The sequence below is a fragment of the Typopeltis vanoorti genome, chromosome 2 (genome assembly GCF_054136105.1).
Source record: "Typopeltis vanoorti isolate ZY-2024b chromosome 2, IOZ_Tvanoo_1.0, whole genome shotgun sequence".
Classification (NCBI taxonomy): domain Eukaryota; kingdom Metazoa; phylum Arthropoda; class Arachnida; order Uropygi; family Thelyphonidae; genus Typopeltis; species Typopeltis vanoorti.
Window position 1 is genome coordinate 140,445,013 of NC_143550.1, and position 15,020 is coordinate 140,460,032.

Here is a 15,020-nt window from a genome sequence, read left to right on the forward strand (position 1 = left end):
GCAGGCAAGCCCACTAGCCGATTGATCCTGGCTGGGCCATCCAGGACCACCCATCTTGCTGAAGCAGGGGCCAAAGTAGTGCAAGACTACCAGGATCCCCCTTTCCGGATGTCCACAGGTCGCACTGCACGGCAAACATGGCGGCAGGGCATTGGATCCCAGTGATGGTGGTCTGGAAAAGGATAGTGAAAACGACTCAGGAGAAGTAGAGCAAAGAAAAAGAGGAAGAATGAAAAGGGCCAGTACCATCACTGGGAGGTCCCCTCCACCACAGACAGGTGCCACACATGGAGGGGATAAGGGCATGAACAGATGGCATCAATGGCAATATCATATTAAAAATGAGGATATTAGGAAAGAACTTGACGTTGTCAGCATCCAAGAATGTGTTAGCAGAGCTAATCTCAGGTGGTATGGTCACTTAAATAGAATGGGCAAGGAAAGATTTAGCCAAACAAGCGTTCTCTGCCAGGTTGGCAGGAAAAAGACCCAGAGGAAGACCAAGATATAGGTGGATTGATACGGTAAAAAGTGCCTTAGAAGATAGATATATAAATATAAGATCTGACAATGTTGTAATTTTAACAGGTAATAGATTGATTTGGTAGAAAATTGTAGGTAGTAAATGTCAGGAATTTGATGATGATGCATCTACTGTATTAATATATTTCTGGGACAAGAAAGTATTTCAAAACAAAACATTTGCAATTAATACTTTCATCCTTAAATGAAAGCAATTCTTTGGGATACCCCCCCCCCCATACCTGCACGTCATTGCACAATTTTTACTTTAAAGAATATGCATCTTGTGTGTTCTGATTATGAAACTCTGGTGAATGTAGCTGAAATAAATTCATTAACTATATAAAAACCTTAATACAAACACAGAAAATTACAAATAATAGTGCCTCTTAATGCAATTAATTAAATATTCCCTTTTTTATATGAACATTATTTTTGAAAGGTTCAATGAAGAAACTCTTACATGAATATTATATGAATAATACTCATAAATAATATGAATATTATTTATTGATATATCAGCACAGTTAGCCTAGTGGTGTGCACTTCGCAACCATATGCCTGGGGAAGGAGTGTCCAAGGTTAGATTCCCGTCGGTGACGTGAGGAATCTTCCTCAGCCATAGTCAACTTAGCCGGTGTTGGGCATGGACAGTAGGGTTTTTCCCCAGTTTATCTTGGGGTTTGTCTGCTTTGCGGACAAAGCGGCCTTGAGAACTCAACACTACAGACATAGCATACATTGGGGCATAGGGCTGACCACCTTATCCTGTAAATGGTTTGAGGTCCGATGATTAATAAACCCTCGACACCGCAAGGTAAAGAGGGAAATCCGAAGATGTAATGAGATTTACTGATACAAAAATATATTATTTTTGAAAGGTTCAACAAAGAAACTCTTATATAGCTACTATTCAAGCATAAACACTTCAGTTTCCATATGAAGACAATAATGACTTCAGTTTGTGTACATCATCGATTTCTTTCAGATTTACCAGTGTATTTCTTTTGTAGATTATACAGGTTCTAGCTACTTCTTTGTCAATGTTAAAGATTTCTCCACATCTTGAGCATGATAACATGTCACTGATAAAAATTTCTGGCTCACCTTGCTCTTTGTCAATTTTATCTACAGCTTGTTTGTTTTAGGGTTTAATGATGCAAGGACATCTATAGTCATTACATGCTAGAACCCATGTAATAAATAAGTGGCATATCATATAGATCTAAAAAAAACATTTCTTAGAAGGTATACTAAGTAATAAATAAGTAAAACAGCATAAACAAATAAAAACCAGTGTAGAAACACAAATGTAAAAGATGGGTATAAAACAGATGCAAAAATAAGGAGCCTTACTGCAACACCCTTGACCCTTGTAGGCAAGCCCACTAGCAAACCAATTGATCCAGGTTGGGCCATCCAGGACTACCCATCTTGCATAAGCAGAAGCCAAAGTAATGCAAGACTACCAGCCCCCCACCCCACAATTTCTGGATGTCCATAGGTTGCATCACATGGCATTAGATTCCTGCAATAAAACTGACTCATGAGAAGTAGAGCAAAGAATAACAATGCAAAGGGTCAATACCATCACTGGGGGCTCCCCTCCACCAGGAACAGATGCCTCAAATGGAGGGGATTTATCTATAACATCTCCAATGTTACAACTCTTATGGACTCTTTTAAATTAAATTTTCCCCTTTTTCATAATCCAAGTTTCTGGATTATGGAAAAAAAAAAGTAAAATTAATATAAAATAGAAAAAATCTCAATGTCAAAAATAGTATTTACCATGCAGTGCTACCCTCCCAAATTTCTCCCAGTTTTTAAGTAAACTTCAAGGGTCACACAAAAAATTACTGCTTTATGTAATTTTTTGTGACCCTTGATACTGTAATGTCTAAATTTCTATTATTAAATCTGTAATGTTAGTATATTTATCCTTAATGTTTTAAACAACTAACCTCATTATGAGTAACACTGATCATATGTTCAACAAAAAACTGCTTCTCTTTTAAGGTCTGTAAACTAATAGTAACTGGTCCATGTAGCATTTGTTGTCCTCTATCAACAGGCCAGTAGACATGGGATTTAAGCTATTCAAAAAAAAAGAAATAAATCTCCATAAAGAATAGTTTTATCATGATTCAGATAATTTATTCCTTCAAAAAAAATAGATGAGACAATAAATTAATGTCTCATCTAATGACAATTAATGAGACGTTTCTTCATCACTGTTACTCAATTAATTATTACAATATAAGGATAATGTACACCAGCTTCCATAAATTAAGGAACAAGAGAAATATTACAATAACTAAGACTATATAATGAATTTTTATGCAACTCAGTGAAAGCAGCATGATTATGAGATATGAAAGGAACACCCACAAAAATTGTAAATAGCTCAATTCCATAACAAATGGGTACATGAAGATAGCGGTCAAAATGAGATTGTCAATGTGCCTCAATAAGGAATGTTGTCATCCCCTCACAGCAATACAGAACTCATAACAATGCTTCATACTGTTTATAATGTTTTCAGGAGCCCAGTTTGCAATAGCAACCATTGCTCCTTCAAAACTCTCCTAAGTCCCTCAAGGTTTTGGGGAAATGTGTGTGTGTGTGTGTGTGTGTGTGTGGTGGTGGGGGGGGAGTTGAGAACAGCAACACGTCTACCTAGAGCATCCCAGATATGCTCAACAGGATTCAGGTCAGGAGACCTGGTTGGCCAGTCCATATGTACGATAGTTTTCTTGAAGATATTGGTCCACAATGTAGGATAAATGTCTCGCTTTTCACAGCCACATGCTAATGAATACAGAGGTCCAGGACCTTTTCTCTAAGTTGCAGCATTCATCTTCTGCTAGAAAGTACATACAGATTGATGCACCCACTCAATGAGATGCCCCCCCCCCCACCTTCAAGCCATCATTATCTAATTATCTCCACCATAAGTGTACCTGAATCCCTCCAGATCAGATCAGAGTCCACATGATATCACATTGCAGAGTAAATCAGGAGTTGCTAGAATTCTGCTATTATGAAATGTCTTGTTTTCACTCCAGACACAAAATCCAAAACACACCCACTTTTATTCTGTGGCTCATTTGCATATACTGCTGACAGTACCACTCATTTGTATACAATAACAAGACTCAGCATTACTTTTTAAATAATGTACCTGACTTCCACATGCACCCCCCCCAAGTTATTGCAACTCTTTGGAAAGCAGTGTATAAAAGCTTAGGTGTTAGTTATACATGCTAACTTTTTTATGGTGCTGACTCAACAGTGCACAATAAAACAATTTATTACATTGCAGATATTTTGTTATATTTTAAAGCAACATTCTCGTTGCACAAAAAACATTACAATTAACTGTAGAAACTATCATAGACCATGGCAGTTGCAAAGTAACTATGGTAAATTATAGAGATAACTACCACATTAAAAATAATAACTTTAATATAAGCTAAGATAACTATCCAATGTTTTGAACTTTTTATCATCATCATCTGGAGTATACACAAAAAAAGAGGCAAGCTGCATTACAATCCACACAGTATGCCAAATTATCACTAATTTGGTTAACCATCAATGCTACTAGAGTGACCCCTGGTGAAAAAAAAAAACTTCAAAGCTAGTCTCCTCTTATATAGTTATCAGTTAATTAAGTTAACACACTGCATTAGTGGTGGTGAAATCGATATCCAAAATAAGAGCTGAAATTATTGAAATTATTAATATCTGAAATTACTGTATAGTCAGTAGAGGACTGCTAGATGATGAAAGAGAAGTAAAGTGGATCAAATGTGTGAACAATAGTATTGAGATTTTTTGGCCATCTCATTATTGAAGAGATTAGGTGGTTGATTAGAATTTCACAGACCTCTTTAAATTTTTGTTCACAGCAGTTGTTATAAAAAAAAAAGGTGCTTTTCCAATCAATTTGGTGTAGTGTTCTAGGCATGATCAGCAAAGCCTGATTTTCTATACTTATTAAATTGGATAGAATGTTTATGTTCCTTTATCAGCTTAGAAATGTATGCCCTGTTTTTTTATCCATATATAGCAAATTACAGGTACACTGGATTCAACACACCTAATGATAGGTGTGTTGAATCAGTGTTGAAAGGAGGAGAGGGAATCCTTAGCAGAGTGAAATAAAACATGAGTTTAAAAGTAAATTTAAGATTATATTTGTGTAGTATTTTGTTTATTGTTTTCTAATATCCTTTTGATATACATCATAGGTGGCCAACAGCAGGTCTGCGGGCCACATGCGGCCTGTAACGTGATTTTGTGCAGCCTGCGGCAGAATAAAAACTATATTAAATTATATGTATTATCAATTTAGCTATTAAATTGATAATACATATAATAAAACAAAGAATTTAGCTATTAGTTTTGACCGCAGATTTTCTGATTGATATATTAGTTATATTCATTATTTCTGATGATGGAAAAAATTAATATTCTCAACACTGAATTAAAATTGCTTTAAGAAGATTACTCAATTTATAAAATCTACTTCTTCTTTGTGTGAGTTGTAGTAGTGGGAGTGGTCAATTTCTATGCGCTCCAGAGTAACGCATCATTGAAAGTCACTTGCTCTGCTCTGGTTACAGTGATCAGTTTCGGAGACTCAGTTTCAAGTATTTTATATTGTTCTCCCAGTAGTAAAATGATTTAACAAATATAGTAATTCGATGCATATAACTATTGCCTTGAAAAAATGCAGAGTTTATTTAAGTTCTGTCTAAAAGTGTGCAGCCCGTGACGCTACCACTCATCATATATTGGCCCTCATATAGAATGAAGTTGGCCACGCCTGATATACATCAAAAGGATATGCTGTCGATATTGCATCGTGGCAAAGCACATAACTTTACACTTACTAACACTGAATTGACAGTCATTATTGTTTGTCTATACTAGTTCAAATCATCCTGTAAATGCTATATATCAGCAACAAAAGAATCTCCTATCAGCTCCATTCCAATGGAATGGCCATGGTTTTATTATAGGTGTTTTAGGTGTAGTCTTGTGAAGAATTTTACTCAGAATCTGATGTAACAAAATAGAGTATAAAGGACATAGCATTTTTAGGAATGACAGAAGAGATAAGAGAGGATGGGAAGTGTTACTAATGATGTTTGTAAGGAAAAACTGTGAGTAGACACATTACTTGAAATTATAATAATGGAATTAACTCATGTAAATATTATTTATTAGTAGAATTTTCACCCGAGTACCACAGGCATCTTCAGTACATGTAAAATGCTAATTAAACAATAACTGAAAATTCCAAAGGGTGCCACCTAAGTAGCTCATGTAAGATAACTAAAAAAGGTCATTAAATTTCCTAACTTATTTTAAAAAAAACATACACACACACACACACACACACATATACACAATTAAAAAGTTAGGAAAGATTAGCTGATTTAAATAGTATTATCTCCCAGAAAGGGGATAGACGCAGACCATCGGATCTGTTTAAGTTGGGAGAGTGATGTAAAATTTCACACATTTCTTTATATAAAGCCGTTCCATGAGGAACCGACTTTTATGAAGGACTCTTGTCTTGTTCCAATGAACTCCATGTCTAGTGTTGATGGCATGTTCTGCAAATCCAGACTGTTCAGATTCAAGGTATTGAATATACAACTTATGTTCTTCTATCCGAATAAATGCAGATCTTCCCATTTGGTCCAAAAAATTGAACCACAAGAGCAAGGAATTTCGTAGATACCTGGATGACTTAGATGTTGAAGCTTGTCCTTTGGAGAAGTGAGAAAGGTGGCAATTTTTCTAATGGGTCGAAAGGCAATAAATATATTTCGTCACCTTTCTCACTTCTCCAAAGGACAGGCTTCCACATCTAAGTCATCCAGGTGTCTACCAAATTCCTTGCTCTCGTGAGTGATCTTATTTCGGACAAATGGGAAGATCTGCGTTATTCGGATAGAAGAACATAAGTCGTATATTCAATACCTTGAACCTGAACAGTCTGTGGACTTGCAGAACATGCCATCAACACTAGACACAGAGTTCATTGGAACAAGACAAGAGTCCTTCACAAAAGTCAGTTCCTCATGGAACGGCTTTATAAAAAACATGTGAAACTTTACTTCACTCTCCCAACTTAAACAGATCCGATGGGCTACATCTATCCATTTTGGCAGATAGTATACTATTTAAATCAGCTAATCTTTCCTAACTTTTTAAATGTATATATATATATATGTATATGTTTTTTTTTAAATAAGTTAGGAAACTTAATGACCTTTTTTAGTTATCTTACATGAGCTACTTAGGTGACGCCCTTTGGATTTTTCAGTTATTGTTTAATTAGCCTTTTACATGTACTGAAGATTATTATTATTATTTGACACCTCCAGGGAGTCCAAAGACTCATCGAGGGAGAGTGTGCCAACAGCATCGAACGATTGGTCTCCTTCCAACTACTAACCGTGCTCAAACTTACTTAACTGAGCCATTAGTAGCAGAGGCTCTACCAATCGACAAGAGAGAAATTAGTCGGAACACTAAATTAGCTGTATACAAGACAGTGTTCAAACCAGTTTTAACTTATGGATCTGAGAGCTGGGTCAGAAGTAAAACACTTGACCAAAGACTAGAGACCGCAGATATGAGAGTCCTGACAAAGATTAGAGGCATGAACAGATGGCATCAATTGCAGTATCATATTAAAAATGAGGATATTAGGAAAGAACTTGACATTGTCAACATCCAGGAATGCATTAGCAGAGCTAATCTCAGGTGGTATGGTCATTTAAACAAAATGGGTGAAGAAAGATTAGCAAAACAAGTGTTCTCTGCCAGGTTGGCAGCAAAACGACCCAGAGGAAGACCAAGATATAGGTGGATTGATACGGTACGAAGTGCCTTAGACGATAGAAATATAAGATCTGATAATGTTGGAGTCTTGACAAGTAACAGACTGATTTGGAGGAAAATTGTAGATAGGAAGTTAGTAATGATGTAATTTTTTTCATGTAGTACTATCATATCCTGTACACCCCTTGAGGATACATGCAGGAATTTGATGATGATGAACCTTCCAACTATGACTTTAAATTATGCAATGCAACCAATATAAAACTTTCATATTTTCCTATTTGAATATTTCTGATCGAACATCATCTGCTTCAGCCTGACTCTACATTTCAGATTTATGATGGCTTTTTCAGCTAAAACACTAATATGTCTGTTGAATATATTCTACCATGGTTCTGTAATTTCTTGCTTCATTTAATAATCTTCAAAGTACAGTAATTTCCCAATTTTCATCCAATTATCCAACCCTTCAGTTTGCTGGTCAGATAATTGATGGACTGGCAATTCATGTTGCTGTAACAGAAGTCAACTGACTCATTCAAGGGTTGGTAAGTTATTCTGAAGGTCAGATAATTGAGAGTTCACTGTAATTACTCCAGACAAGAGTATCTTTCCCTGCTGTTTTTATCAGGGACCAGGGTAAACAATGAAAAGTCAGTTAATGTAATAAAGTCAAACTCAACATCTAGAAAATGAACAAATCCAACCTCAGAAGAACTGAAGATAGAAACCATTAATATCAGAAGTATCAACAGAAAGGAAATCAAACTTGTAGAAGTAGCACAATTGGTGTAATGAGACAAAGAAGACTAAAACAGGTGGTCCAACTAAATAATAGATACAGGATGTTATATTCAGGCAACAATGATCAAGGAAAGGAAGGGGCAGCAATAGTTTTCAACAAGAAGAAAACTTTTTATTTGTGGAAAATGAAAAGGCTAATAATAATAGCAAATACCTGCTGGATTTTTGCTGCGGATATAAACTAATAATTACTAATATCGTGTTCCAAAATAAAGATACGCACAAGTTCACATGGAATGAACACACAAGAATCAATAAATGCCTCATTAACTATGTTATTGTTGATAGTAATATCCTCATACTGGTTCAGGATACAAGAGCATATGGAGGTTATGAAATCGGAAATGATCGTCACTTAGTTTTAAGTGTGATAAAAATGAATATCACATTGAAAATTACAGTATGTAAGAAAGAAGTTTTAAAAAGAATTAAAGTTGAGCAGCTTTTACAGGTAAATGGCATGCACACTTATACAACATTATTCAAGAAAAAAATTGAACAGTTCAAAAACAAGAATCAAAAAACCTTGCAGTCTCAGCGGCAAACTCTGCAGACAACATTGATTGATTCAGCCAGGAAGATGTAGCAAAATTGTCTGCAATGATATTAAAATAAGAACACCATGGTGGACACAGAAGTTAAGAAGCAGTCCTGGAAAACAAGACAGCCTACCAAAATTTCTTACCAAAGAAACTGGCAGATGTCATAAAAGAATATAGAGAAAAATGTATGAGAACCAAGCTATGTGTAAGAGTAGCTATGCAAAAGTCATGGGAAGACTTCAGCAAGAATGCAGGAAGTAAATATCAGGAAGGTGGCAAAATGTTTTGGAGGCTATTGAGAAAGCTTAGAAATAGAGAAAAGAGTACTGTAAAAGAAATTAAAGATAAATGTTACATGAAAACTGAAGATAAGGATATCCCAGATATCTGGAGTAATTATTTTGAAAGAGTTAAATGAAACAAGCAGTCAAAGAACAGTAGCAGAAAATTTTCAAGAGAAATCAAACAGAAGTTCATATCAATATTTGAGGTTAAAAAAAAAAATCAACAACTTGAAATGTGGAATTTTTAAGTGATATCTGACCAGAAATGCTCAAATATGAAGATAAAAGTTTTCTTCTGACTAGGACGTCTGCATAATTCAGAAGGCCTAGTCAAAAGGTTGAATTCCAGAAGAATTTCTCTACTAAGTGTTTGTTCAAGGTAAGATTTATGTGAGTATACTTAAGAGGCTAAGAAAAACTTGTGGAAGAAAAACAAAGAACAACTAGGTTCAGGCCAAATAAGAGGTTCTCAAAATCAGATTTTCACTTTATGACAAATAGTTGAGAAATCATGGTAATATAACAAGAATCTATACTTATATTATATAGATCTGGAAAGGAATTTTGCAAGGTGACCAGAGGAAAGTTTCAAAACACTATATGGGATGTAATGTTCTGAAAACATTCCTCTGGGTACATTATCAACTAGAATGGAATTAATGGAGCATCATACAGAGAAATAGATGATCTGTATTTACCATATTTTTCCGTGTATAAGACGATCCCATGTATAAGACAAACCTACTTTTTCAAACGCAAAATTAAGAAATCAATATTTTAAATTTTAAACATAAAACAGAACACATTTAATATTTTTTTAAAATATTCAAAGTATATTTAGTAATTAGATAATATTTTTACAATACACTTTTAGGGATGCATTTTCTGGGCTAACTTGGTCGTGTTCTCATAGACAACCCTTCTCTCCTCATGAAGTTGAAGCACCATTTTGCTTTCCCTGTGAAATTAACAATATTCCTTTCTCTTGCAAACCTTTTTGCCTCATATTGAATAAGCTTGGTTGACACACATATCCCACTCTGGTGCTGCTCCATAATCCAAGTCTTAAGCCTCTGCTCCGAGTTTGGCCATTTTGCTGGTTTACCTCTTAAGGCCCTCTTCTTTTTTGGAATCTTGAGTAGTTGTTCTACCTGTTTTCTCCACTGTCTAATCATACACTCAGTGGGAGGAGATCCAAACTGTCTCTCTGAAGCTTTATTTCCATGTTCTTTTGCATAATTGATGACTTAACTTGAATTTTAAAGAATATGACAATTGTTTTTTATTTTCGGCCATTTTTATGGACTAGTGCTCAAAATATTGTTAATGCATTAACTTACCCTGCCAACAAGTTGCAGACGTATGAATGCTTTCAGAGTTCTGATTGGTTTATTCAGAATCAGCCATTAATGATGTCAATCGACAGAGTTAACAAATGCTAGTGATTAGCGGAAGCCTGTTCATGGAGACAAGATACCAGCAGTTTCACCATGGCAGCCGCAGGTCTCTCAACTGGTTACCCCCGTCATGTATAAGACCCCAATTTTTGGTTTAAAAATTTTAGAAAAAAGTATCATCTTATACACAGAAAAATATGATGAGTTGTGAGTCAGCAGTAAGAACTGAAGGAAATTTAGGAAGATAGTATCTGATGTAAAATCAGGTGCAAGATAAGGGTGCACATTTATATTTCAATGTTATTTATCATCTGTATGGATTGTATTTTGAAAGAAAGTGACACTAAACTTGATATTAAAATCAATAGTCGATACTATTGATCGATCAAGATACTAAACTTAGCTCTTTGCTTTACGCAGATAATGTACTCCTAAAGAAATCAAATGCGTGTCTCCAGGATTATTCAATTTAATTGAATAATCCTGGATTATTTACTGAAAATCAGTAAATATGCACAAATTTACTGATTTCCCCAAACTATGAAAACAGGCAGAAACATCAAAAACTTCAGCTGCATTCTCATTGGAGAACCTATTGTACAAGTAAAATATTTCAGCTACTTTGGGAATATGATTCACTATTTGCGCCAGGATTTGAGACAGCTTTTATTTTTAAAGCATAAAAACATATTTTGGGCATAGTTTTTTGTGAAGATGGTAAATTATATAGAAAACAGAATAAACAAAGTTGCTGTGGCGAGGAGCCAGGTGAATAAATTTATATACAAGACTTAAAGACTAGAGATCACAGATACAAGTTCTAAGAAAAATTAGCATCAATGGAAGTAATATATTTAAAACGTGGATATTAGGAAAGTACTTGACATTGTGGCATTCAGAATGTGATCAGAGATAATCTCAGGTGGTGTGGTCACTTAAACAGAATGGGAGAGATTGATTGTTTGATTCGGGGTTTTATGGTGCATGGACAGCAAAAGTCATATTGCACCAGGACACGGGTTACAGTAACGCACATGGTGTTGGTGGGTAAATAAATAAATAGTTACAAGGAGATAAAATAGTGAATAATATACAATATATGTACAAAGTTTAGTATTTACAATGCAGTATCTATATATATACAAAGCCATAATCAAATGTCTTTGAATAAATTAATGTTTTTTAAAAATCTAAAAATGCCATGCAATCTGAGTCTGATAACATCTGGATAATTATATAGCTTTGCCAGATAAGTAAAAATGTAATTTCTCTCTTGTGTGAAGCACAAACTCCTCCAAGATTATGACTAATGGTAAGATGGATGTTGCATTTCTCACACATAGGTGGGTCATCAGCCCTCAGTAAATAAGAATGTGTGAGATGACTGACCTATGCAGAGCCTAGCAAGAACAATTTCTTCTCTTCTGTTCTTTTTGTTGACTAGACTGTCAGTGTCTAATGTCAGGTTTAATCTCATGTAATTTGTTCCTTAGTGCTTCCTGCCATGAGTACTGCCATTGTGCAATCGACTTTGATTTTATAATCTGTGTGTAATCAGTATAAGGGACTGTCAAACAGCAGGCCAAGAAATATGAGCTGATCTAGCAGCTGCAATGTCCTAGCCCTTAATTTCAATGTGGCTGGGAATATAACACAACCAAACATCGAAATTAAGGTCTTTATTTTGTGCATAAGTTGAAGCACTTCACCAAGCACTGAATGTGATTATACGCCAGAAAGAAGATAGCATGTAAAGAACTCAAAGAGTGTGTATAAATTATACACCTCTGGTAGGAGTTTTCTTTGATATGCACAAGTGCAAGCTGAATGGCATGCAATTCTGCTGTATAGTTACTACAATCAGGGGTGGGATCTGATTAGAGATTGTAATATCAGGGAACGCAGCAGCACAGCCAAAAGAGATCTCTGATCTTGAACCATCAGTATTAGGCTGTTCTATGTGCATTGAACAACTGAATAGGAGAGAAGAGGTTAGCAAAATAGGTGTTTAATGTAAGATGGCAAGAAACAATCCAGAAGAAAATCACAATCTAGGTGGATTCATTCCATCAGAAGTGACCTAGAAGACCAAAATATTAGATATGACAATATTGCAGTGCTGACAAGTAATAGATTAATTTGTTGATAGAAGAATGTAAACTTAATCAAGCAGTATTGTTACAGCATGGTGTACATCCCTTGAGGCTACATTATCAGGAAATTTATGAAGAAGTATACCTTATCTTTAGTTTTTTCCTCCTTTATCATCTCTGCCTCCCTTTACAATTCTCTTTCCTCCAATTTTTAAATTGTTCCACAGCCTCCATAATATTGTGCCACTTATCTGATATTTATCTACTATATTCTGACCAGTCTTCTCATTACTTTTGTTTAGTTACTTTTAAAAATAGAATTTTTATATTTTTCTCTGTATTTTCTTAGGAAACTTGCTGACTCACTTGTTAGGGACATGAGTCCAACCATAAATTCAGATTTTTCTATCTTTGCAGAAAACTTCACTATGCATCATTCCTGGCTGAATCAATCAATTTATTTCTTTAAAGTCTACCACTGATTCTCCAAGGTCTGGTTCTTGTTTTCAAACTTTCATTTTTGTTTTTATTTTACCATTTGTTATATATGAGTCTATAATTCAGTTCTGAAATCTGCTTGAACATTATTCTTTTTAATATGCATATATTAAATATATGCACTTATGCGTATATTTTTTGGGGTGTTTAAGGGTCAAAGCTGTATAACTGAGAGACCTCCACATAGCCTTTCAAGGAATAAGAAGAACCGACGAGGGCTTCTGACCTAATGTCCAATTCTCACCTTGTCATAGTGCACCCTGTTAAGTATCTACCTAGATACTTAACAATTTGAGATTTAGCTGACCTATTATATTCTCATTGGCTTAAACTACAATATAAAATTATGGTACAACATGACAGAATTTCATGCTAGCTGGAGTGTCGCCCGGTTAAACAAGGTCCCCATTGTTTTTGTCAAGGAACCAGGGTGAACAACAGAAAGTCAGCTACTAGAACAACTCCTGAAACACATCCCAACTTAACATCACCAGAGTTCAAGATCGGTACTATCAACATAAGAAACCTGAATGGCAAAGAAATGGAACTAGCGGAGGAATTGGCTACTAGATTGACATAATAGGGATGATTGAAACAAAAAAGACAAAAACTGGTGAGATCTTTCTGAGCAATAAATACAAAATGATATATTCAGGCAATAACAATCAGGGAAAAGGAGTAATATAGTATTCAACACTAAAAACGAGGTTAATCTTCTTGAATGGCAAGCAATATCAAGCAGAGTAATGTGGGCAAATATCAGAATGGAGAAATGGAAAATGAGACTTATTTGTGTCTATGGTCCCACAGAAGGTTCTACTAATGTAGAAGTGGAGGAATTTTTTGAGGCTTTAGAGCAAGCAACTGACACAATGAAAAATTGGTCCTTGTTGGAGATCTAAATAGAAGAATGGGAAATGATTGTCAAACATACAGAAATATTTTGGGAAAATTTGGAGAAAACAGCAAAGCTAATAATAATGGCAAATACCTGTTGGATTTCTGCTCAGGACATGGAGTGGTTATTACAATTTAAAACTTGGTATTTCTAAGCCTGGCTCCCACTCATGAGACCTCAATAAAGGTCGAAACTGGTCTGGGTAGTGGCCCCTTGCCTTTAATGCATAGCATCAAACATCTCCTCAAGGAGATGGGCCCTGCATTAAGGGTAAATATCAAGAATAGTGATCAGAGCTTATTCCACCTTTACCATGAGTTGCACTACGTATGGATCACCCAGATTTGCCCTACTTGCAGGCGCAAACTTCACTTACTTGGGAAATGGACTAAAACCAGGTGTATATTTAAAATAGCTTGGTATCTTTAACGTATATTGGTGGGATTAAGCTAGAAGAAACTGATGAGGCTAGGGATCTTGGAGTGTTAATAGATAGGAAGTTGAAGGGGGCCATGTGGCAAAGATTGCAAATACAACTCAAAAGATAATTGCAATGCCGAAAAGAACGTTTACATGTAAAGAGAAGGATGTTATTTTGCCTCTTTACAAGGCCTTGATAAGACCTCACTTGGACTATTGTGCGCAGGTCTGGTCTCCTAGTTTCTGTTGTGATTCTGATATAAGGAGAGAGTACAAAGGAGAGCATTAGAAATGATATCAGGATTATGGAATACTGATTATGAAGACAGATTTGAGAATTTGTAGACTGCAGACACTAGCAAACAGGAGAAAGAGGGGTGATATGATTGAGACTTACAAACTTCTGAAAGGGTCATACAGGATTTCAATTAATGGAATTTTTCAATTTATAGAGGGTGGGGAAAGGACGAGAGGGCATCCTCGGAAGCTGAGAATGAAGGCTGTGAGGGCTAGATTTTTCTCTCAGAGGATGGAGCGTGATTGGAATGGATTACCATTGGATGTTGTGAGTGCAAGCAGTTTGAATGAATTTAAGAATAAGTATGATAGCTGGTGTGTGTAGTATGTGGCCTCCCTCGATGAGTCTCTCTTAATAATATCAAAAGTTGGCAAGTAAGTCAGCTTGTGCTCTTAGG

At 35.5% G+C, this 15,020-nt stretch overlaps 1 protein-coding gene across 2 annotated transcripts in view; it reads right to left on the reverse strand.

Annotated features, from left to right (window-relative positions):
- Nucleotides 1-15,020, reverse strand: part of mop (tyrosine-protein phosphatase non-receptor type protein myopic) — a 352,485-nt gene that overhangs the window by 63,208 nt on the left and 274,257 nt on the right. For both annotated transcript variants that reach the window (XM_090413257.1, XM_090413258.1), the window contains one exon: nucleotides 2,487-2,618. In XM_090413257.1, the coding sequence (XP_090269383.1) occupies nucleotides 2,487-2,618 (132 nt within the window). The remainder of the gene's footprint in view (nucleotides 1-2,486; nucleotides 2,619-15,020) is intronic.